Consider the following 24,773-nt stretch of genomic DNA (forward strand, 5'->3'; position numbering starts at 1 on the left):
TAATCTACTTTCAAATATACAGTGAAATTGAGTCCCAGCTGTGGATCGTGTTGTACAGTTTACATTTCACCACTGTCGTGAAGAACTTGATATAATCTCTATATATACATTTTTAAACTCTCTTCCCTTTAACTTCACTTGAAGCCTAGTAGGGAAGTAATATAAGCTTTCCCATAAGTTTCATAAATGGAGGCAGACATTGGAGCCTGTGACAGGATCCCAGTGTATATATTTCCAGAACCCAACTCTTTTAGTAGACAGCACCAAATATCCAAACAACTTTCCAGAAGGAACCTGGCTTCCTTAATCCACACCAGCATACAACTGATCACTTCATAGTTAGAAAGCAACTTTGAAATATCACCATTCATGATGGGTCTTCAAGCTAAAGCCGGAAAATCCTCAGGATCATCAGGATTTGGAGCAACAAGTTGCACCTAAAAGAGAAGGAAAGAAGTCTTACAAAAATGAATGCATTTCAAAAGTTTCTGACAGCTATGTATATGTATTTTGCCCTCAAAAGCATTAATTCTTCTACTCAAATGCTACTACTACTAAATGCTACTTCTACTCAAATTGTATCCATCATTATCACAAGGCTTTTATCTCAGAACTTGTGACTTCTAAAATTTCTTTTCAGTGTGAATGTTTTTATAATGCTCCCTGGAGAGGACCAGAAGGTCACAAGTTCTGCAGCACCAAATGAAAGCAGTCTCAAGCAGAATATGGCGTATTTTAGAAGAAGCATTACTATATTTTTACATTCCAGAGCTACTGACCATACTGGGTTGTAGTTTTAATCTCTCTGATCTGTTACCACAAAGAACCTTTTTTCCAGATAAAACAAATGCATCAACATGTCCATATTATTCTGAAAGTTCCTGATCTTAAAGCATTTTAGTCACAGTAAAGTTTCTGTTAGTATGAAGAATAAAGATGCTATTTTCCAGTGTACAAATGCTTTTTTCTTCCAAAGGAAAAGGTAAGTGGAAATTTTTTATAATGGTTATATTGAACACATTAATTGTTCTGTAGGATCAAAGATTTACTGATCTCACTGTTAGTTAACAAAGTATTACTGTAACACAATTTTTTTCAAAGAGATGCAAGTCTTTAGTTATTTTAATTACTTCCCAATTTATATCAAAACTAATTGCATCCTTTCCTTAAGCTACCATTAGAGCATCTAGTAATCAGACCTTTTGAAATATATGTCTTAAGAGTTGTGAGCCTGAATCAGTATTTAATTTCAAGTAACATAATATGCAGGACAACACACTATGAGACAGGAATTAAAAACAAGTCTGTCACAACCAAAATCAAAATTCCACACAGAAAGGGGCAGGACACACACAAACACTATCAACAACAGGAAGAAAACCCAAACAAACAAACAATCAACCCCAAATAACAATAACACCACCACCACAAAATCCATTACCACTACTTCTGGTCGAGATCCTGTCTCTTCAAATCTTCTGCCACGACCACCTCGTGCTCCTCTTGATCCACGGCCAGGGCGAGGAAGACTCCCAAAATTAATATCCAGCTGAGAAGTTATATCATTCGCTGGTTTTCGAAAGACATGAGAATTATCTTCAAAGTCTTCTTTTTGCAACTGAAAAGAAGATCTGATTAAAGCCTACAGTTTTTCATGTATGAGCTTTCCCCCTCCCAAATACACATTCACACTTTATATTACAGACTAAGCAGCAGATGAACCAAGATAGCATCTGGAGTCGAAGACGGGCCTTAACTTGCACAGGATTTTAACACAGATGAGGTAATTACAGCTTCCCAGACACCTGGGATAGTTCTTTGTTAGCTCAGATTCCTGGTAACAAAAGCTTCTGTATCAACTCCATAATACTGAAGAGGTTTGTCAGAAATATAAATCTAGGAAGTTTTCAAAGAGACTAGAGCATCAGACCTAAGCTACTTACTCCTATAGTTATGTCCATGTAATGGAAAAAAGGCCATACCAAATCTACTTAATCGATGTATTCATCTACATGCCTGCAGCTATGAGATTACTGTGCTTTTAACTGTGTGCTCTAGTAACTAGTGCATGTCAGACTACCGCCCAGCATAACTTTAAGGGAGACTGTAGCAATGATCAAGTGTATGTTAGCTCATCCCTTACAATTATTAATCATTTATTCAGTGTCTAATTCAGGGATTTCACTTGCCTACATTACACAGTTCCTTCTGTTCTGTGTTCACTTTAATAAGTTCTCTTGATACCACCAGAACAGAAACTTTATGGACAAAAGGAACAGAAACTTGTACTTTTAACATACCTGTATGCTTTCTTCAGTTTATGGAAGGTACTCTTCCCACCCCTACCACTACCTCTCAAATAAGAAAGGGGGGATAATGACAACTCTGACCTAAAAAGTCTCACTAGAAAGAAGGAAGACTCAATCTCAAGTCATTAAGCATATTTTGATGTTAATAGTATAACTAGAGAAAAGGTACATATTCATAAATGCATGTAGACTTCAAGGATCAAAATTCCATTGTACTAGACTGTATGCACATACTTTTGTGACCCCCAAAATTTGAAATCTAAGCTAGAACCTGAAAGAAGCTGAAGAAGTTTACCCTCTCTCCTCAGAACTAGTAGCTCTCCATGGAATTTCAATCTAAATAATATTATGGAGTAAAATCTAGAGGAAATTGAGAGCACCATTACAGCACCACAAGCTCTCCAGGATTTGTTCTAAGAAGCAAGGCCCAAAAAAGCCACACCCTAAAAATCCAAAATTCATATTTCTAAGAGTACAATGAGATACATGCAAGTGTATACTGGCAAGCTAATAAGCTAAACAGGACTCAAACTGAGAAAAACAAGTGTATAGTAAACCAAGTTTCATAAACCAAGTTTTTCTAGCAGCATTACTAGACACCTGTACAGGTGGCAGCAGCTGAGCCATAAGGTAGAAAAACTTCCTATATTACGTCTTTGCACAGAAAATAGGGGCGATGATGTGAGACAAAAAAATCAGACACAGTTTAAAGCCTGTTTTGGGGCACATGTCATTGCAGTGATAAAGCTTAGATACTATTTTCTTGCCTATTCAAATTATACTAAAGCTAGTAGAAAAAAAAATAGACTGTTTCCTAACCCTGGCTATAAAGGAAGGTTTACAGAATTCCTGAGGCAATGCTTACATCATCACTATATTTTGACTTGTGAATCACCACTGCTTTGGAAGGAACAGTGGATTCTGGCTTCCGAATGTTGAATTCGGGTTTTGGTCGATTCCGTTGCTGAAGATTTTTCCACTCATCTAATGTCATTTCTTGAACCACTTCTTCCATTGGCTCTCCTTCAGTAGCTCTAGAAGTTTACAGTTTTAGAGTAAAAAACACTAGCTTGCAATATTCCAGGATAAACAAGAACACTTATCTCCAAAGTAAGGATAGTAAACAAAACATTTAAAATATTTCTCACCAAATTATTTTCAATTCCACTTACTCCCCACAGTAACTTCATGTGATAGAGTATATACTTATGTACTCTTTGAAATTAATCATATGAACAAATGCTGTCTGCAGCTTCCTGTATGAGTACTCATCCAGTCTCTTCCTGAATTCAAGCACTTAGATTCTAGACAAAATCATTCTGCCTTTTGATCTGGCATAACTTAACTCTACAGTTTAATAGTGGATCTACCACTAGCAAATACAGTCACAGTAAAAAAAAAAAAAACAAACCACACAGCAGTTTTAAAACACTCTAATTGCATGGTTTCATTGCTTTGTACTGCACAATGACGATACGAGATGAATTCATGTTTCAGAGTAGCTTTCAGTCATCAAAAATGACCACCATACGATGATCACACCACAGGATCTTATAGGTAATTATTAACATTTCCTTTGTTAATTTCACAAGACGCTTCCTTTAATTTTTTGTCAGATGTAGTAATAGACAGACGGTATTTATGACTTGGCAAAACCAGATCAATTCTAGTCAAATTATTATTTGTCACTAAGTACAATAATTATGTGATCTAGAAAAACATATGGAATACATCAGAGGTTGCCTTGCATATTTTTGAACTGTAAAGACAGAAGGTTTTATGTCTGTAAGACATAGAGATAGGACAAGATACATAAGCAAAAAAAACCTTCTCTTCCACTGATCATGCTTGAGTACTCTTCTGCCACTTTTCTGCTGCTGATCACAAGAGGCCTCCCAGGACATCAGCTTCTAGAATACTACAGGTGTTACCTACAGAAAGCTATTACCTACTAACTAGCATCACATACAAGGGAGCACACTTTCCTACATCACCATAACTCTCTGCTACATAAACAAGTCAAATACCACGACTGGTACAGGAAAGCCCACAGTGATTACTCCAAGATGCTTGAGAAACCATTTCTCCTTACATAGAGAACTGTTATGTGTTACAACAGCAGTTGAAGTTACTAAATATTTCCCTAACAATGACTTTTCTGGAAAGCTCCTTCATTAGAACCTGTCTCAGGAGAACGATGGATTTGGTTTTCCGCATTCAGTCACAGTTCCACAGTCCTACCAAATAATTATAATTTCCTCAATGTAAATATGCAGTTTATTAGGTGCAGATTGGAACTTTTTTATCATGGAAAGATGCAGAGTCAAATGACAATCAGTGACTGTGTGTATTTTGTTTTTAAAGTTGTATGGGCAGCCCATTGAAATACACACATTTTTGGTACTGTACATTATGGAACTAGCCTATATGGGAACAGGCCTGGTCCTCCTTCTTACCTGATAATTCTGTAGCACAGCATTCATTTCTTGCCAGTCAAAATTAGACAGTATTTTTCTAAACACCCAGCATATGAATGGGAGAAGCAGAACTTAACACTAAAACAGCCCTTAATTTTAATTTTAGGATTAACACAGTTCTAAATTTATTTCACAGACGAATAACAAATACAGAAGTCCTGCACTACATGCCTATCCCTCCATGCCTTTGTGCCCTGTTGTTTTGAAAATTCCAGCCTTATCGACCAGAAATTCAAGGTTAGAAGACTGGTAAGCAGTCTGTAGTTCCCTGCTCATTACGATCTGAAACTGTATCAGAAGGATGATTAGGGGAAAATATAGTTTACTGAGTTACCTAACAAGGATACTGGTGAAACTGTTGCATCTGTAAGAGCACTAAGAGAACATAGCACCAAAAATATTTCAATTTATTGTCTTCAAGAGTAAGAAGGCAATTAAGTTTTGATCAATTATCTGAACCTCCAGTTCTGGGAATATGTGTTTAAAAAAAAGACTACTAGTAAACACATAGACAAATTAACGAGAAACATAACTAATGAAAGTGCCTCTATTAAACTGATTTAATTTTGTCCTAAGCCACTATCTCAGTAAATTGCATATCTGAACTTTAGGAAGTTTTTTCCTGCCTCTCCCATGAGCCAATCACCACATTACAGAGAATGTTTCAGTCCTTGGCAAGAGATGCAGAACTGACAGCAAAAAGTACTTGAGAACTAGCTATCCATATTTAATTTGCAAAAGAAAACCAAGAATGTGAATGGGATTTTAACAGTGTAAAATAATGTTTACTGTATTTTCTGTGGCACAAAGATTGCACAAAAGAAGGGCAATAGTGCAAGTATTCAAGAATACTGAATGGCTTCTGATTCAGTTGTAGGAGATGCTAAAGTGACCCAGTGACTTTGAAAACAAGCAACCAAAACAACCAGGAATATGTACACTCAGGCAAAAGTATCAGCCACCCAGACACAAAAAGAACCACTAACAAGATAGAGGCTCTGAAGGAGGGACCTCAACTCCCTGGATTGTGCAGGAGCACTGCACTCAAGTATCTGTTCCTTCTTCAACAACATAGTGTGTATGATAAGGAGCCACATGAACAGTTTTGTTTGCATCAGATGTTATTGCTGGTGGGGTGCAACAACATCTCAGCTGAATAACATCTTCTACATGGGAACAGGTGAGAAGTCCACAACAGCACTGCAAGACACAAGTCTAAAACACATGATGTGCAATGGGAAGCCTTTAAAGATGTGCAAAGGAAATATACATAATGCTAAAAAAGTGTTGTATATCCATGACATTAAGGCAAGACATCCAAGAAAAAAAATCCTAACATAGCAGCTTCTAATTTTCTAAGTTAGAAAGAACATCAGGGGACATTAAAATCAACTAGACAGGTATCAGAAGCAACAATTAAAATTGGCCATGCCTTGGACCCAAAAGACCCTTTTCAAGTCTAAATTGCTATGATCATAAGATAACATGAGGACATTTGACCACACAGCAACTTAATCTAACCAGAGTTATTGCTTTGGAAAGTATACATACATCAAAAACATCCACTTGCCAGTTTCAAAGGAAATACTTGCAGATTTACATTGCAAATATTTGGTTTTTTCAACTGCAAAGTACGAGTTTGGTTTTTACTCCAAAGGATGGTTTTAATTGCTAGGTTATTAGCAGCACAAATTTGTTTTAGGATGTCAAGACTCCCAAGGGGAAACACCTATGAGTGAAGCACAGCAACAAAAACTTGCATATCACATTTTGGACAGAAACCTAATTGCAGCAAGTTGCTTTGGGCACCAAGCCAGCATTCTGTGCTGAGGAAGTGCATTCTGTGCATTACTCTCTACCTTCTAAGTTATTCATTTTTAGTAACTGCTTGGAGTGCATCTTCATTAATCAAATTAATAAGCTCCTTGGCACACCAGCAGTCATGCTTACAGAACAATGCCAGACAACTAAGCACAACCTCTGGACATGGACAAACTGAATACACAATCTAAGTCTTACCAAATCACTAAATGAGAGCCTTCAGTGATGGTTCCTACTGCTTCAGTGTCTCCAGTGGATGATAATAACCCTTTAACTATGCCTCAATTACAGTGCATACAGTAAAACAAAATACCTTTTCTTTTTACCAGAAGGAAAGAAAATTGAAAGAAATGGCATTTAGCTCATCTATTCAGCTATTATTTTCATATTAAAAATAATGACAGCAAGTCTCTCTCAGATCAGTTTTTGTATTATTCAGCTGCACAAAGCAAATGCTTAGCCAGCTTTTATCAAGAAGTCAATGACAAGAAGCTTTCCCACTAAACATTATTTACAAGAGCATTATCACCAGCTATATAAAACTTTAAAGTTAAGCAAGGCAAGACCAAACAACAATCGTACAAACTTACTATGGAACAAAAACACCGAGTCAAATACTTATGAAGCTCTGGCCTGACCTATGAACAATTTTATGCCATTCAACAGCAACAAAAAATAAACAACAACCAAAAATAAACAAATAAAATAAATAGCTAAAATATCTTGAAGATAAATTGTTAAAGCTTCCTAATACATAACCAATATGATATACAGCTCCACCAAAAAGGAAAATTATCATGTGAGAAAAAAAAATGTAAGAAAACACCACAAGATTAATACAAACTCTAAAAACACCTTTAGGAACAGGAATTTATTAGCCCATGTGTTGTACTGAATAAAACAAAAAAAACCCTAATTTGAATTGCTCAACACAAGTGTGTTACATTGCTTGAACTGTGAAGAAAAGTTCAACCAAAAGCAGTTGTGAGGAAAGTTTAAACTTGTCCACTACCTGTGTATTTTATACAGGGTTGAGGTTAAGTTTTGCTTTTGCAGCAAAAAAAAGCCCTATATGAGCATGCAATTTGGGATGATATAACTACAGATAAACATTGCTGATACACTCAAGAAGATTTGCGGATATGGGAAAAAATACCTTGATGTTTACAAGTATTAAAGAAACTCTTAACCTGCTATACTTTGCAAATTGAAGCTCAGGAATGGCAAAACAGAGTCCTAAAGAAAAGAGCACATAAGTCACAAAAGTCCATAGAACTTCTTTTCCATGGAAAGTAGCCAGTACCACATCAGAAAACTACATACCATCCTCAAGCAGACTGGTTATTCCCAACTTCCAAGGATACCTTTTTTTACTTACAATTGGAAAAGGGAAACATTTAAGACTAGAAAGAAAATGAGAGATGAAACAAAACCAAGTCTTCAAACTCTTTCTCAATCCAAGCATATAACTGCAAGAAAGCAGTAAAAAAGAAATGGTTTCCTTGCAGACACTGCATTTTAGTGTCAAAATGAGAATGACTCTAGCAGCAGCCCAAGCAAACACACAACCCTGTATAATATTGAGGCTGTTACAAAAGCAGAAGGTAGCCTAATTTGTGTTATCTAAATAGCAGGGACAACCTAAGCATGTAAGACATTTAAATACATCCTGAAGCCTGAACACCATATCCTACCAGATTTTGCTTTTAAACATTAAAATAACAACAATTCCATCTTGTTAAGGTGTATGCCATACAACCATGCCTAATGACCTAGGCACTATTCACATAATGTCTCGTGTTTTAAAATACATGGGGTCACCAAGCTGACAGCCCCACAAAAGGTAAGCACAGGGAGATTTATGTTACTTATGTTTTGTATATAGATTTGTAAGCCTTTGGGACAGTATTTATTGCCCTGAAAAGAGTAAGGAGTGCAGAATTTTGTACTTCTAGGTTACTTTTTTGAATAATTTGAATTTCAGTGGACTATACCTAAATTAATCTTTCCAAAAAAAAAATACAAATGGGAGTAAAATCTCCAGAAGGCTCCCAGTCTGACTGAATACCTAGTGATCTCTAAGATGAAAGAGTTAAAGATAATAGGCAAATTCTGACAGAGGCCTTTTCCACCATATACACTTCTCATGCCTTAAGCTCTACAATGAACAGATATTGAGACATATCTACAAAGAGCTTGAATTGAAGTAGAAACAAGTACAGGCATGAAATAAGCAAAGGTACAAGAAACTGACAAAATCAAAATTTTTAAAAAGCTGAGTAACTATTTTCATATTTAGCTAATACAGTGCATTTTTGCCAGTGTACCTACACTGCCCATCTGATTTAACTTAGCCTAGAAACATTTTTTCAGTCCTAAGTCATTCAAAGACATATTTCCCCATGTGTATACACCTTTAGCTATATATTAAAACCTATCTTAAAATCAAAAGAATTTAAGTTCTCTCAACTGAACTTCTTAGTGGCTTAAACAACCTATAAAACATATAAAACAGGTTTTGTACTCTAATTAGCTTTATAATTAATAAATGAACCCATATCACTAACATTTGGAGCTGCTTTATGAAGCATAAAAGGTTTCACAGCAACAGAAGAGGTTGACATACTGCACTGACATCTTTCACTCATTAGGAGATATACACCACATGCTATTTAAGTTTTCTTTAAATCTCTTACTTAGACAAGACTGTCCAGTTATTTTTCTTAAGCCAGGGTTCATTTATTTGCTATGACACTAATTAGAATGAAAGCCAGAACACAATGGGCACACTTCTCTTTCAGTTTCTCTACTCTAAGAATCACTGTATTTTCAGAAATTTTTTCCAAGTTCTACCATGGCCTCTCACGAATAGATGATATCTACATGATATTACTGATTGGTGAATACAAACTTAATAGTAGATCAGTGTATTTTAAATGTGTTTGTACAATTGCATGGGCACCTCGAATACCTGTTGTCAAAGAACATCAAAAAGCATGGTAGCTTCTACAAATTAGAAAAGTTAAAAAGGTAAAACACAGTATGCAGTTTCTCCTTAAATTATCACCAAATCCTAGGAAGTTAAGCATCACTGTGCATTTAAATGCAATCTTCAACTGTAAAAATCAAGCTTTAGGAATTAGGGATATATCTTCCATACTCACAAATACAAAACTAAGCTTTTCTATTTTTAAATAAATGCACTAGCAAAATTTCACCATTCACATTTCAAGTGTGCCCCTCAATACAAGTACATCAGTAAGAGTTAATTGTTTCCTTTGCATTTAGAAAGAAAATATTTGTCTGACTGTACTTGCTCAGAGGCTGTCCTTCAGGTGTCCCTGGCTGTTCAAGAGTTTCCACGGTCTCCTCCACAGATGCAGTCTGTTCCTTCCCCCTAAAACAGAAAGCAAACAAGCCAAAACAAAACCACAGTCTTCATGAGTCACACTGGAAAAAAAACAAATCAATACATTACTTCTTTGACCAGAATTCCTTGGTAAGGAGGCGGGGGGGTGGGGGGGGTGGAGGAAGAGAAAAAAGAGAAAACTCTTTGATCATAAGCAAAAAGTTCTACTAAGCAACTAACAAAATGAGCATATTTTGGGAATATTGGGAAAAAACCTATTTCATTCAAAAAGGAATAAAGCATGTATGAAGATGAAATAATTTAATCATGAATACTAACCATGATTAGTATTAGTTGTCAATATAACACTGACATTTGGTGTTGTCTTTTTGCTTCTTTTAAATAACTGAAGTTTGTATTTTCTATAACGTGAACTTTAATTCACTGTCAAATGACAGCAGAAACCTAATTTCATTCCAGTAGCAGGCATACATATTTAAAATTAACACCTTTTAGCTTCAATGCATTATTAGCACAATTACGACACAGACATGCTCTTAGATTGCTTCAGAGACCTTTAATTTTGTGTCAGTTCTACCACATCACAGGAAAACATTGGTCTAAGTTCTGGTACTATTGAATTGAAAATAAAACTAAACAAAAAAAACCTTAACTAGGAAGAAAATATGTAAGGGCCAATAAATACCTTTTAAGTTTATGAAGCCTTCCCTGATGTCCTATAGAACACAGATTTCTGCAAGCTAGTTTTGTACTATCAGTTCAGAACAATGTTAACCTAGCTTATCCTTTGAAAATCCAGGGTACCTAACCAATCTACTCTTAATATGAAATTCTGTAGGAGGGAGAGAAGTTAATACAATTTTTCAGAAGAATTTGGAATATCAAGAGTCAAAAACTAGTAAACATCAAGGCTATATTTTTTGAACTTTTAGCATTTTTCAAATTTTTAGCATGATTGTCTGAATCCATTAAGTTTTAAAATTATATTTTATTTTTAAATAAAATTTTATTTTTAAAACAATTTTGTCAATGCATGTGTATGTGGCCAAATATATTTGCTGTAAGTTCAAGGCACTGCTTTTTCTCAATCCTTTATCAGCCTTCAATGAAAGAGTTCTAGATGTATATGAGAGCAAAAGCTACTGGAAATATAAATGTATTGCTAGGTGCAAAGAATGAACAAACACCAACATAATCAGTGAAATTTTACAAATCTGAACAGAAATCAGTACCCTAAGAGATATACAGAACTGAACAGAAAAGTCCTGGGGTTTTTTTACTTCAAAGTGGCCATTAATCACATTTTTCTACTGATTTTTCTAGCACTTTAAAATGTACTTCCATGGTACAGTCAACTCAATATTACCTTCAGAACTACACTGAAATGTACTACAGTTTTGCAATTTAGAAACTATCCATAAAACTCCAGAAAAGACTAAGCCCAGTAACAGAGTTTTAATCTTAGAACTAGCATTTTGAAGCAATTCCATTAAATACCAGAGTACGATGTACTTGACTATTGAAAAAAGTAATAACTTATTTCCATTAAAAGACAACTCAGCTCCAGTTAAAAGATTCTGGCTGTCTTAGGTGAACAAACATCATCATTCCTTTGCTTCAATTTAATCTTACCATCATGAAGAAGTTAAAAAAATGTAAAATTACATTAATTACAACAATAAGAGAACGCAATGCTTATAAAGCTCAAAACGGGACATGAAACTGATGAAAATTATGATCTAACATAGGCCACAGAAAATTATCATCTATGATGGGCACACATATATGACATGCCTCTGCAGTTACGAGCTCCACCCATACCTTTTTGTCATCTGCTTTCACACCTCTAGAGAGAAAAACAATTCTATGAGTTTAAGAGGATTTTTCCTTTTTTTATGACCTCAAACTAAAACCAGTGCTGACATTTTGCCAGCCAACCTGGCTATGGAAGGGAAGAGAAAACATAAAAGACTGCACTGCAGTGCTGACTGTAAGTTACTTCTATACCAAGTAAGAAACAGCACACAGAACACTTACGTTTTATCATTCCCACTTTGTCTTTCAGGTTCTCGTTTTCTTCTTTGGTCAAAACTTCCATTTAATCCACCACCTCTTCCTCTACCTCTCATTCTGCCTCTTCCCCCACCACGGCCTCTTATTGGTCTTTCATAGTCTAATCTTTCCACTGGTCTAAGAAGAAGGTAATTAGTCAGAACTTTTGTTTTTATGGAACATTTAACAAGAAGAAAAAAAATTCATACTGTTATGTTTGTGCAGCTATGGAACAAACCAGTATATAACAGTTACAGCACAATTTATAGAGTGTATTTTTTTACAGCACACACTTCAGCTTGTTTTGGTTTTGTTATTGAAAATGCACACAAACTGAACACTAGAGGAATTATTACAGCACACAGAAACAGAAAGAAAAGCAATTATTAACACTGAAAACATTACAGAAACTAAAGAAAACATAATAAAACTGTCAAATCCTTACCACTTCATCATGTAATATTTCCACCATCTAAACCCATATTTATATGCAACTGCTAAAAATTTCAGACAACTTGTTAAATATCAACTATTGAGGTATAAAGTAAGAACAGTCACATTCTGAAGCACTGAGGGTTTAGGTGGAATATTCTAGTATTTACAAAGAAAGCAAGATCAATATCCATTCACTGTCCAAGCAGTAAGTTCCCGTTTGCAACCTCCTACATATTCTGCAAAGCTTGATATGTGAGCTCAGAAACTAACATTATAAATACACTGCTGACTAGGGGTTACATTTTCAGAACTTTACATTTTTCTGTTTTGCCTTGTATTTCTAACATTCAACAAAAATGTACCACCAATTCAACCCCCCAGGAAGCTGGAACTACAGCTCTGACAGGCATGAAGCAAGGAGTCTTGCAAAAAACCTGCACAGTAATAATGCACAGATCCTCTGTGCAGGACCTTAGTTCTCTCTGCAGGATACATACCGTTCCACTGAGAATTCCACTTGTCTTTGTGCTCCATAGGGACGGTATTCCCTGAAATATGTTCTCCATTCAGTTTTGTTCTGTCTCCCCTCTGTTTCTCTGTTACTGAACGCTTGTTCTTCTCCCTGCTTGGGTACTTGCTTTGAGCCTACACAAACATACGCAGGGATTACTGACAGCTCAACAGTAACACAATTGCAGTTACCAAACCACTGTCCAAACCCAAGTCCACCAAGATATTAGAAGTCCTTACAGCTAATGTTGCCAGACACTGTTTCTTTGAAAGACACATACTTATTTTACCTTCTGTATTGATGAACCTGCAAAATACTATGGGTTTTGACACAGTCGTAGATTTCCAGAAAAGATAGTCTAAAGAAAAATCTCATTTTGCTCACAAGTTACAGAACTAATTCTAAATTGGACTCTTGCTGTGGAAAAATTTTCTACTAATTTCTGGCCTCATTTTAATGATTTTGTTTGGATCTGAATGCAGAACAATGCATAGAAGACTATGGTGTTATAATTTTTGATCCTTTATCGCTGGCCATCAGAAGCATCATTATTATAAAAAGACTCCTTTGGCAAGAATACAGTAGTTAGACACATCCATCCCTAGTACTTAGTATTAACCTCAATTTCACTTTGAGATTCAAAGAGCTCCTTCAAACTAGCAAAATAATGGCAAAAAAATATAAGTTTCTCATTTTATTACCCAGTACTGCTTAGAAGGACTTCAACACAAGTCCTCTTGCTAGACATGTCAGTGCATTACATGTCAGCAGCACTGAGTGTACTGGATGGAGCTGTCTGTTCTACTCCAATTCGAGTACCAGGCTATTTCACTTTGATTCTAACAGGTGGTTTCATTTACTGCAGATGGATTTTAAACACTAGAAAGACTAATTAAAGATGTTTTTATGACACTTACTACCTGTATGAAATAGTTTGACAGAAATAAGTAGTGGATCAAGGCAGTATGCAACACCTGTACCTCTCTAGTAGGAGAAGTCACCCTTAGGGAAGAAGTTCAAGTGACCCGCTTGTGAATCAGTTCAAAAAGACAGTTCAACTTTCACTTCTGCATGTAAGTGCAAACCAAACTGGAGCTTGGCAGCAGTGATAGCACAAATTCTACAATCTTAATCCTCTGCTATGTGTGTGTCCTAGCACAGATGTGTACGTCCTCAGTTTGATTCACAGAGCTCAAGGGCCACCTACACTTTGGGGAACAATAAAACAAGGCAACAAAATCAAGAGAAAGCATAAGCCATCTTGTATATCACCGACATAATAAATTAAAGAACTGGGGTACACTCTGAAGGCTTGCTTAATAACTGCCTCTCCAAATACACCCCAATTTTGTCTGCTTGCTTGTCTACATAATCTAGTAGGCAAGCTTTCTTCAAAACCACACCAAGAAAAAGTTCTGGAATTCTGTGGATCACATTCTTGAGGCCTTGCAAACAATTCTGAAAACTGAAGATCACTCTTTCCTAGCTACCTAGTTTAGTCTCTCTTTAAAGCTGTTTTTCTGTGTCTTAAAATTACATCCGTAATCTGCATTCACCTGAATATGTGTCCCTCCCACCGTTCTCCACTTCACCACGGCTTTCCTGGATTGTTACAGCATCAGCCCAGTCTGCTGGCTGAGCTGCCTATCACTTTACTTTCTAAACTGAGGAATCAGAGCAGAGATCTGTGTTTCAACAGACCTAGCTTTTTCCCCAGAAGCAGCAGATGAGCTATTATCAGAGGGAAAGAATCTGTAAATACTAAAATTACCAGGTACTAGAACTAGACAGTGCTAAAGAAAAAAAAACTCAGTTTTACAAGATATTGTTAAAACTCTAGATCATACTTACAGCAAATATAGTTAAGTAGTTTTCACTTTCCCCACAATACTTCACTATTAGTATTAGTTTTGCTAACACTGCAGCACTTAGATGACTTTCTAGAGAAATGTTTTTAATAAGTGTGTACACATAACTTGCTACTGGAAAAGCTAAAAACTCAAAAGCAAACTATTTAGAAACTATATATGAAAGTTACCAGAGTCATCATAGGTATATGAAAGAAAAAAAAAAAAAAACCTTTTACAAGTATTAGCAACAAAGATTTAGAGATTTCAAAAGAACAGAGAGTATTACTGCATGATCAACAAATTTAATTTTCCTAGACTGGTAAAGTTGCAAGCACTGCAACTGGGTCTTTTGAATAAAGAGCTGGCAAATGCAGTTTGGTCACTGTGGTAAGAATGAACTCAGTTAACATCAAGTGGTGCAATTACAAGAGCTGCAATACCAAAAACCAGCCTTTACCCAAATCCTCAGCTAATACAGTCTAAAAATCACAAAACAACAGTCAGCAGAAGAGGAAAAAATACAGCTTTAAGGTCAAAAGTTTGTTTTGGTAGACAATGAAATAGGAGTCCATTTTATCCATAAGAAACAAAGCGTAAAGAGTCGTCTCCTTACAGTTGTGCCATTTCATAATAAATAGTTTGGATTCTAAAGGTCAAAGTATTACATTACCTAGCAAAGTCCTCTCAGGAGGTTTCCTTCAAATTGAAAATATGTCTAGAAATTTAGTAAAACCTGCTTTGAAAAACTCAGTGAAGAATTACATTAAAAAAAAAAACCAAAACTATCTTCTAGAACTTTGTGACTAACCTTTTCATTCAAACATTAAATACCACAAAAAAATCTGACTACTGTAAAACTTCATATATTACAAGATATAAGACTAGGTGTGCTTTGAGTCTAAAGACCCTTTTTACAGATTGAATGTGCTTAAGAAATAATACTAGAATAAAACAAAAATCATGAAACTTAAGTCGTTTTGTAGTCCATAAAAGCAAATACTCTAGCAATTAGATAAAACAGTCTGGAGGAGTCCAAAAAAGGGTTAATGAAGATGATCAGGCTGAAGGCTCTCTTCACAAGGAGCCACATGAAAATGAGTGGCTACAGTGGGGACAAGTTGCACAAGAAGAGAGTTCATCTTTGTTAAGAAGTTCTTTCTGGCGCTACCTTATGTTGAAGCAACCTTCTCAGGGCTAAGCCCCCATCAAACTAGGCTTTCAAACTGTAACTGGACAAGACAGCAGATGAGGGGTCTTGAAGGCTGCCTTTCCTAGAAAAGGTTGGACCAGACCATCCTTCCAGCATAGCGTTTCAACCTTGTTCTGTGATGATTCCAAGAACACTAGTACAACACAGTGAGTTCTATCATTTCAACTGTAATACTACCAGAATCTCATTCTGCTGTTCAGATCGGTCTAGATGCTATTTTTTGGTGTTTAATTACTAATAAGTAGAATTAAGTTAGAGGTAGTTATGCCCATAATCGGAGAAGGGAAATCACAAAGAAAATCTAGAAACAAAGTCTTAAGTTTGGTATGTTGTTTTTCTTTTTTTTTTTTTTTTTTTACTAAAAGTTTAGAAATTAGTTTAACAGCTTAGTAATTTTAATCAATATATTTCCCTAAGGAGAGGTGCACTCTTCTAACAATGCATCTGTTATTATAAGCTTCATGACAAACTGTGAGAGTACAAGGACGTTCCCTAGAGGTTGGTCATTCTCAACTGTCAAGATGAGATCTTATATAAAATACAGAAGTTTTGAACCCTATGTAACAAACTAACTTTGTACAGCCCCAATAGAGAGCTGACCCACTCTCTTCCAAAAAAATGCAAGATTTTTCTCTCAACATGCCACTTACTTAACATTTATCAGCTACATCATCACTTGTGTATTTACCCTAACTCAGAGGGTTCTCTGCCATTCAGAGCAGACTTGGCTAAGACAGCACATTCAAAGGAAGAACACACAGTCAAGACCACGTCTTGACTATCCACACTGGTTTAACATCTTAGGCACTGTACTTTTATAGTCTTTACTTCCTAACAAGCCCAAGACAAACACACAAAATCCCAAAGAGATGCTATGTTTAAAGAAGAAAGTGTGTTTTTAAATATAGAAGAGAAATAACTCTTCTTTAAATAGATCTTAATGTCCTTTCACTAAGGGTACTATAGTCAGCAGTCTTTTCTCCATTTCAAATTATCAGGAAATTAAAACAAGGTGCACACGCCTGTTGTCTCTGTATGAGAAAAGAGATTTCTTAACACCAAGCTTGCAGAGAATAATCAAAGACACATCACAGGGCCACTGTGTATTGCCAAGAATGGAGACACTTATCAGCAAGCAGGAGGTAAAGGATGGCCTTCACATACTACCATGCTCACGTGATAGCACGCATCACATCCTACCGTGGTAAGTTACTGATAACCAGCCAGTTCTTGTTCAAGGACTCTTTCATGAGAATTTGAGATTTTGCTGTTCACTAAACAGACTCCTTCAACTGCCATTGACAACCACAGTAAAGCAACCTTAAATAAAATAAGCTGTTATAGTCTAAACATTAGTTTCAGGAGACTAAGTCACACAACTGCAGAGAAATCTGAGAAAGATTAATTTCATATAACTGCCCACAAAGACAGTGATTACTTGTTGATATCTTCCTTTACAAAGGTGCTCCCTACCTAGCACATATTTAGCATTGAAAGATTCTCTGCTCCACAAACTGCTAAAAATGAATCAAGTAAGTGCTGCTGTTTAAAGTGTAGGACTCTAAGCCTAAGCAACAGAATTGGCAGCACCGGCAATAACTTGGAGCAACAACCTCGATTCAAAGACCTTTTTCTAGGGCATTAAAACACACAGTACAATTACTGTGAGTTTAACGGGAGCTTTTACTAGAGGAAGAAAACAACAATAGATTATGTGTTAGGCTTCATTGCTTCCTGCAGGAGAATAAGAATTTACAACTCAAAAGGATTGAGATGTAAACCCCTTGCACATCTTCTGCGCAAAAGATTCTCAATATTTGGAAACAATCCACCAGTTCTAAGATACTTTTGATACTGAATCCAGCAACCTGAAGCTCAATACCGGGTGAGTAGTAACAACCAGACTAAGTCTAGCAATCAGCTCCAAATGCAAGAAGCTATAGCCCACAAAGCCTCCAGCTGCGAAGAGGACTGTGACAGACATTTTAGTACAAAGCCAACTGACTCCCTCTTTTCTCAAGCAGTATTACACATCAGAACCTATCAGCTGACCATTCCTGAGCACCTGCTGAAGAGTTACCCCAGGAAATAAGATTTATTCAAAGGCTCAAATCAAGGCAAAATCAGTGCAGATCCCTGGAGACACTGAAAGGCCAGAAAACTCACAGGTACCAAGAAATCATGCCTGGAAACTTCAGACACTGAAGGATACTGTCCAGGGTGACAAGCAACGAAAGGCAGCAACAGGGCTGCTAAACCAACTTGAAAGCTGCCGATGCCGCAGCGAAGTTGACACTCTTGCACTTGTCTCTTGGGGATATTGCTAAAGTTTTCATTAACATCTTCAAAGGCCCTATGGGCAGAGAGTGCTCGGCAATACCGCGTCGGGACCGTGCCCAAGCATCACTGCTTTCTCTGAGGGGACCTCCATGTGCGTTCACCACAATGACCCCACCACGAGCCAGGATTTTTCATCCCTGCTGTGACAGCGCTCCCCCGCCACGCCAGGGCTGCGAGAGGTCGGCGAAGCGCGGAGCCCCCACGCCGTGGGACCCGCACCGGGCACCGCGGCGCCGGGACCGCTTCCCTCCCTCCCGAACCGGCCGCCGCGGCCCCGCCGCCTACCTGTCTGCGGCGGGGCCGCGGGGGAGGCTGCGGGGCAGCTCCCCGGCTGCTTGCGCTCCCTCTGGGGCTCCTTCTGCGGCTCCCTCCTGCCGCCGCCCGCCCGGCCGCCGGGCGCGGCTCTCCCGCCGCCGGCCGCCGCCTCGCCGCGCTTCTTCCGCTGCTGCCGGAGGCGCTCGACCTCGCGCAGGACGTCGAACGGGTCCGACGCGTCGTCCAGGAGGTAGCAGAAGCGATTGGCGACGGAGCACGCGATGCTCTCCTGCATGACGGCACCCACCGGGCTGCCCAGCAGCCCCGTCATAATCCGCGCGGCCGCCTCGCCTCCCCCGACCGCCCCCCTGCCCCCCGAGGTTGTTTCGGCGCGAGGCCGAAACGACAGCACGCACCGCCGGGCGAGAGCGGCGGCAGCGCCGGCCCGGCCCCGCCGCACCTTGGCGCGGCCCCGCCCCGGCCAGGCCGCTGCAGCCAATGGAGCTCCCCAGCGCTCCCACAGCGCACCCGCCGCCTTTAAGCGCGGCCGAGCCCGCCCACAGCCGGCACGCGCGACCGCGAGCAACAGATCGGCCAATCCCGGCGCCGAGCTCCGCCTCACCCCGCCCCTTGTGCCCAGCTGCGGCCAATTACCGCGCAGGGTCGCAGCTGTCAATCACACCCGCTGACCAATGCGGTGCGCCGCTCTGTTATTCGTCTGGTGCGCGGCCCGCCGCCCCGGCTGCGCCCCGTGCGGGGACGCTGTGTGGCGGCCGCGGTTCGAGGGTGGCGCCGGCACAGCGGTGTCGCCGCGGGTCTTTTGGTACAACCTGCATCCTCTGACAAGTGACACCAACGAAAGAGGCGCTCCCTGCGCTGGGAGTTCCCCAGGGTAGCCCCGCTCCGTCCAGCGAAACCCGGGATGGGGCTCCCATCCGTCACTAAGCCGCCGTGGTGACGGGTTTTAGTGCAGCACGCCTTGTCAGCTGCTCACTGTTCTGGGCCTACTTTTGCTGCCTCAAAATAAAAATGTCTCAATAAATATGGCTAATAGTGACATGCCAGGAGACTCATCAAGGCATTTTTCCGCAGAGGAAAAATGATATTTCTCTGGGCACTGATATTTCGGGCGGGCGCTTCTCTCTTTTATCAGCCACAGTGACAACAAAATCTTAGCCCTTCAGCCACAATTGCCCAAAGAATGGCGATTGCAGTCTTGATTTTTGTGATGAGGCTGTCTTTATTCCAGTCGTTCATGTGAAACTAACATTTCCTCTATCATGATAGCTTCACTGTATATACCACCTTCTTTTGAAATTAATTTTATCCTTACTACGGTAAGTTGAAACTGTATCAAAATTCTTGATATGTTTTGAAAGGCAGGATTAAAGACAGCCCTGTTCTCTCTTCGTTTTTGGATGCTGATAAGTCTGTGGACACCACTGTAAAACAAAATAAGGTGTATCCTCTACAGATTATTCCAAGCTTTGAATATAATCATTGCATCTCTCCTGGCTCTCATGTAGACCCCCTTTTGCAGGCATGCTTACTGCAGAAGAAAACTAATTTAATTGGTCTTAGTGCCCTTTCAAGTTTCAATTTCATTCAAGAGATCACAAACTGTTTTGCATGGAAATAATGACAGTAACTTCAGGCAATTATCTGCCTGCAAAGATCTTTACAAAATCCTGGTAGTGGGAGTCAAATCTCTCAGGCTCTGAAATGTTTCAAATCAAAAGCAGAAAAATATAAGTCAACAAAGCAAAAATATCATTATTCCTGCACAGTTCTTATATTGTAAAATGTAGCTATCCATAATTAAGAAAAATTCATGAAGAAATTTTCAATAATATGATAAAGGAATAAAATACTTTATAAGAAGTGTTCGCTTAATCAACTGTCCTTTCCTCTGAATTGTTGGTTTATTTTTTAGAAGGATTAAATTTCCTGTTTTTTTACTGTGAAGAAGGAACTGGAAAGGTATGTTGTCCTGTACTAATCTGGAGAAAGACATTAACAACATCACATTACTACAGCATATTAAAAATATCACCAAATATTTGCAGATTCTTTGGAGCATTTTGGTATCAATTGCAGCATCTACACTAGATTTCCTCAGCACACATTGTATCCAGAACGTTTTTTAGAAATTTTAGAGATATTTTTATTTCAATATTCTACAAGTTTGAATCAAGGTTATGCTGTATATGAAAGATAACAGACAACCATCACTGGTCAGTGCTATTACTGACTATAATGTCCTTGCAGCTTTAATAGGTACTTTGAAGGTCACAGCGTCTTTGGAGAAGGATGACTATGAGGAATTCAGATATATTTCAGCAGTAAGATTAGAGATTTGGTGTTCCATGGGCCTTTTTTTGTGAAGACTCAAAGGAGAAAAAAAAGACTGCTCAGAGAGATTCCACAACGACAGCCAAAACCAGTGTTTGCTATAAATATATATTGTCTTTATATGTATAATTTTGATTCCTAAAATGAATGTAAATATTTAGAAAAATCCTTAATTTTCTGATGTTCTGAGTTGTCAATCAAAAAAAAAAACTTCTGTAAGAGATTCCAACCTCCAATCTGATTAAAAGTCTTGCATGACAAATGAAAGTACTTTTCAATCCCTTTTTTGCTTGCAGCTGTCAGGAAAATTAATCCAAAATGCCAGAGGTTTTTACTCCAGCTATGGAGTCCCATAGCTTTTTCAAGAATAAAAGGAGAATTGCTGGGGGATGCATCCTCCTTTTTATCCTAATTCCTCAGCCCCATTTCCTTCTCTCTTTCCCTATTGTCTTAGGTACCTGAGAGGTACAGACTTCCCAAATCACCTAATACAGACCCTCTTCTAATGAGAATCCTCCCCCCCTTCCCTTTTCTTTGTTTCTCTGTTCTTTTTCTCTAACTCCAGGAATTTAGCGTGGCCTTGGGTGAGTAACAGTCCTCCGGAATTTATGGTTTCTACTATTGCTTCTTTCACCTATCAGTACCTGGCTCTATCTAACAGCAGGCCCACAGTTTGTTTGTAAAAACTCCCTCTCATTCCTTTCACAGCTTTTCGCTATGTGCAATCAGTGTGTGATTGTCGAGTTACATACTTACACAAACAATGGAGAAAGAAGGAAAACCTGAATTTTACTGTCAAAGTGTAACCAAATGCTCTGTCTGGAATTTTATACCAAAAATTAATAGTGATGGCTTCAGCATGATTACATATTTGCAAGACTAAATCTCATAGTTGTAGTACAAGGCATAACCTTTCTGACAACAGATGACTCATGTTAAGTGAAGATGAGGGCTGCCTACCTAAGTGGCTGCTCCACATTCTCCCCACAAGTGGATTTTTCACACAGAACAGCACCCTACACAATGTTGCCTAGCAGGTGTAGATATGGGATATGGCATCTTTACCAAAACAGCCCTTGCTTATTTTTTTCCTTTTTTTTTTAAAGGTGCAAAAGTGCCTAATTACAAGAGACAGAATTGAGAATGGTGATTGGTGTTTCTCTGACCTTTGCATCTAAGCACCTAATCACCAGCAAGGGTCATCCCGTTCTTGACCTTTCGTACAGACACATTCTTATCCCTGGACATTTCATTTTCTAGTGCCACAGCTCTCCTGCCTGAGGGAAACACATCCTGAACACATCACATGTCGCTGTTGAGGCAGGACGGGAACAAAAAGACTGCAATTCAGAAGACAAGAAGCAAACTGATTTATTTAAAATACACTGCTCTTTCTATAGGGAACATCGTGCAGACCAATTTCATTGGTCTTAAAGTAAAAACATCTCACATCACTGGCATGTGCTGAATGACACACAGTGGTAGAACACATCTATAAACAATGTGAACAACAAGAGAGACAGAGAATTATTTACATTCCTTTGAAACTCTTTCCCAGGCCTAGCCTGGCAGAAACCTCTCATTTTCTCTCTGAACTGAGAATATCCATAATCACATGGCTCAAGGTGCCATTCTGGGACAGGGCACCAGAACAGGTAAAGAGAGTAACACTGTGGATCTAGCTATTGCATCCAGCAACACAATTCTACTAAGCAAAATTGACTACCTGAAGTCTTGAGCCAAAAAAGAGCTGCATCACTAAAGATGGACATGCTTATAGAGGAGTACACCTAATGCTAAGAGCTTTGTGTGTGAGCTGGACATTGTGCCCTGGCTGGCAGCAAATAGTTGGAGCCCCAACAAATAAGTCAGGAACAGGCACTGACCTTCTGCTAACAAAGGGCACAGAGACCTGTGGTGCTAGGTGGTAGGGGTGGCGGTGGCCAGTCACCTAGAGACTCTGCAGGACCCAATAAGCAAGGAGAAGACCTCAGCCAAAATATCACCATTGGATCAAGAGGCAAGTGCAAGGGGCATGAAGGGTGGCCACATAGATCATAAGGGTGTAAAAGCCCAGGGATTCCTGAGAAACAGCACATGCTCCTACCGAGCTGCTGCATCATGATCAAAATACTTCCAGGAACCCAGCATCTGGGACACTGCTGTGGGAAACGTGGGGTCAAGACAGCAAAGGAAGCTTGTATGACAGTGTGAGTATGGTGTGCGCAGGGATTCAAATGGGGCACCCACCAGGTCACTGGAGCCACCCACTGCAAAGTGATCTCAGTCCCAGCAGTGAAAGTCTCACGGGTTGTGAATGTTATTTCTAGAGTGGAATCTCAATGCTCAGACAGGGAATCCGGAAACTTGAAAAACACAATAATAAAGACTTACATTAAAGATATTACTACCATTGCAAAGGTTTTACATAAGTCCATATTACAACATAATAACAATAAAATTACATGCAGTGTGATTGTTTGCTATTATCTACCGTAAGTCCATAATCTAAAGTGCATGCTTTAAAGATGTAGAATACATATTTTCATCTTTATTTGTCATGTTTTGTTCCGTTTCAGAGTTAGTTGCTTTTATCTCTGGAATTTATGTCCTTTTATTATGGAGTTTCTATCCTCAAACTCCATAGTTGTCAGTTCCGTCTTGAATCTAACAAGCTAAATAGAACACAGATATTTTTCCTGCTTTCTCTTGAATACTTGCTCCCTATCCTTTTACAATTCCAGTCTTATCTCATGTGTGATAAAATGTACGCTTTGTTGTAATAGGCAGGATTTGATCTGACTGTAGGTTGTATCACGATTAATTATTTTGGTCCTTTAACTCTCATAGAGAACTTTTTCTTGTTTCTACACTAAAACAGTAATGCTTTAATGCATTGAATTGGGTTTGCAAGGGCAAGCTTTGGAGGGGGGTGGGCTACAGGGATGGCTTCTGTGAGAAGCTGCTGGAAATTTCCTCCATGTCCAGCAGAGATAATCCCTGGTGGCTCCAATACGGACATGCCGCTGGCCAAGGCTGGGCCAGTCAGAAATGCTGGTAACACTGCTGTGATAACAGATTTAAGATGAAAGAAAAAAAGTTCTTATGCAAATGTAATTGTGGCCAGAGAAGAGTAGGGTGAGAATGCGTGAGAGGAACAACTTTGCAGACACCAAGGTCAGTGGAGAAGGAGGAGTGTGGTAGTGTGTTTTTCTGTCTCCCATGCGTGGGACCCCAGGGTGCAGTAGGTAAACAGCTCCCCTCCCTGAGAAGCCTCGGGTGATGAACTGCCCAAACCCCCATTCCCTGTCTCCCTGCACTGCTGGGGTAGGAGGCAGAGCTGGAAGAAAGGAAGGGTGGCAGAAAGCTGTTTTTAAGGGGTTATTTCACTTCTAATTATCCTGCTCTGATTCTGTCAGTAATAAATTCATTTCATATCTCTTAAGTTGAGCCTGTTTTACCCATGATGTTATTTGGTGAGTGATCTTTCCCAGTCCTTATCGCAACCCATGAACCTTTTGATAAATTTTTTTTCCTCTGTCCAGCTGCAGAGGGAAGTGATAGAGGCTTGCCAAGGTCAAACCACAACACAGATTAAGCTAGTAGCATAGCATCAAAATACTCTGGTGCTAAAGGTAACATATTTAATATGGCTAAGACACTACAGTTCAGATGATTAGTTTAGAACCAGTTTTGCATGTTACATGAATTTTTAAAAATAATATATCACAATACCCATGACCATGTACTGAAAAGCAGTGTGTTTTAAGCCCTCTAGGCCAAGTACATTC

At 38.8% G+C, this 24,773-nt stretch overlaps 1 protein-coding gene across 2 annotated transcripts; it reads right to left on the reverse strand.

The window, feature by feature from the left end:
• Window positions 1–37: 37 nt before the first annotated feature.
• HABP4 (hyaluronan binding protein 4) lies at window positions 38–19,000 on the reverse strand. Of its 2 annotated transcripts, XM_021534709.3 has the most exons (7): window positions 18,661–19,000; window positions 12,962–13,109; window positions 12,015–12,167; window positions 9,921–10,004; window positions 3,175–3,343; window positions 1,442–1,618; window positions 38–437 (listed from the first exon to the last, which is right to left on the reverse strand). In XM_021534709.3, the coding sequence occupies exons 1-7, from the start codon at window positions 18,959–18,961 to the stop codon at window positions 381–383; spliced, it is 1,089 nt and encodes a 362-aa protein (XP_021390384.2). In that variant the 5' UTR covers window positions 18,962–19,000; the 3' UTR covers window positions 38–380. The 2 variants fall into 2 exon arrangements, with proteins under 2 accessions (XP_021390384.2, XP_031363314.2); XM_031507454.2 differs by lacking the exon at window positions 38–437 and having other exon boundaries at window positions 848–1,618.
• Window positions 19,001–24,773: the final 5,773 nt, after the last annotated feature.

This window comes from Lonchura striata, chromosome Z (genome assembly GCF_046129695.1).
Source record: "Lonchura striata isolate bLonStr1 chromosome Z, bLonStr1.mat, whole genome shotgun sequence".
In the NCBI taxonomy this organism is placed as follows: domain Eukaryota; kingdom Metazoa; phylum Chordata; class Aves; order Passeriformes; family Estrildidae; genus Lonchura; species Lonchura striata.

What these genes read in the sequence shown, in the direction of transcription:
- HABP4 (XM_031507454.2), bottom strand. Translation starts at nt 18,961, where the DNA reads ATGACGGGGCTGCTGGGCAGCCCGGTGGGTGCCGTCATGCAGGAGAGC. An exon ending in CGCGGCCCCGCCGCAGACAG is followed by an intron (nt 13,110 to 18,660) that starts GTAGGCGGCGGG and finishes ATGTTTGTGTAG; the next exon opens with GCTCAAAGCAAGTACCCAAG. An exon ending in CAAAGTGGGAATGATAAAAC is followed by an intron (nt 10,005 to 12,014) that starts GTAAGTGTTCTG and finishes TTTCTGTTTTAG; the next exon opens with GGGGAAGGAACAGACTGCAT.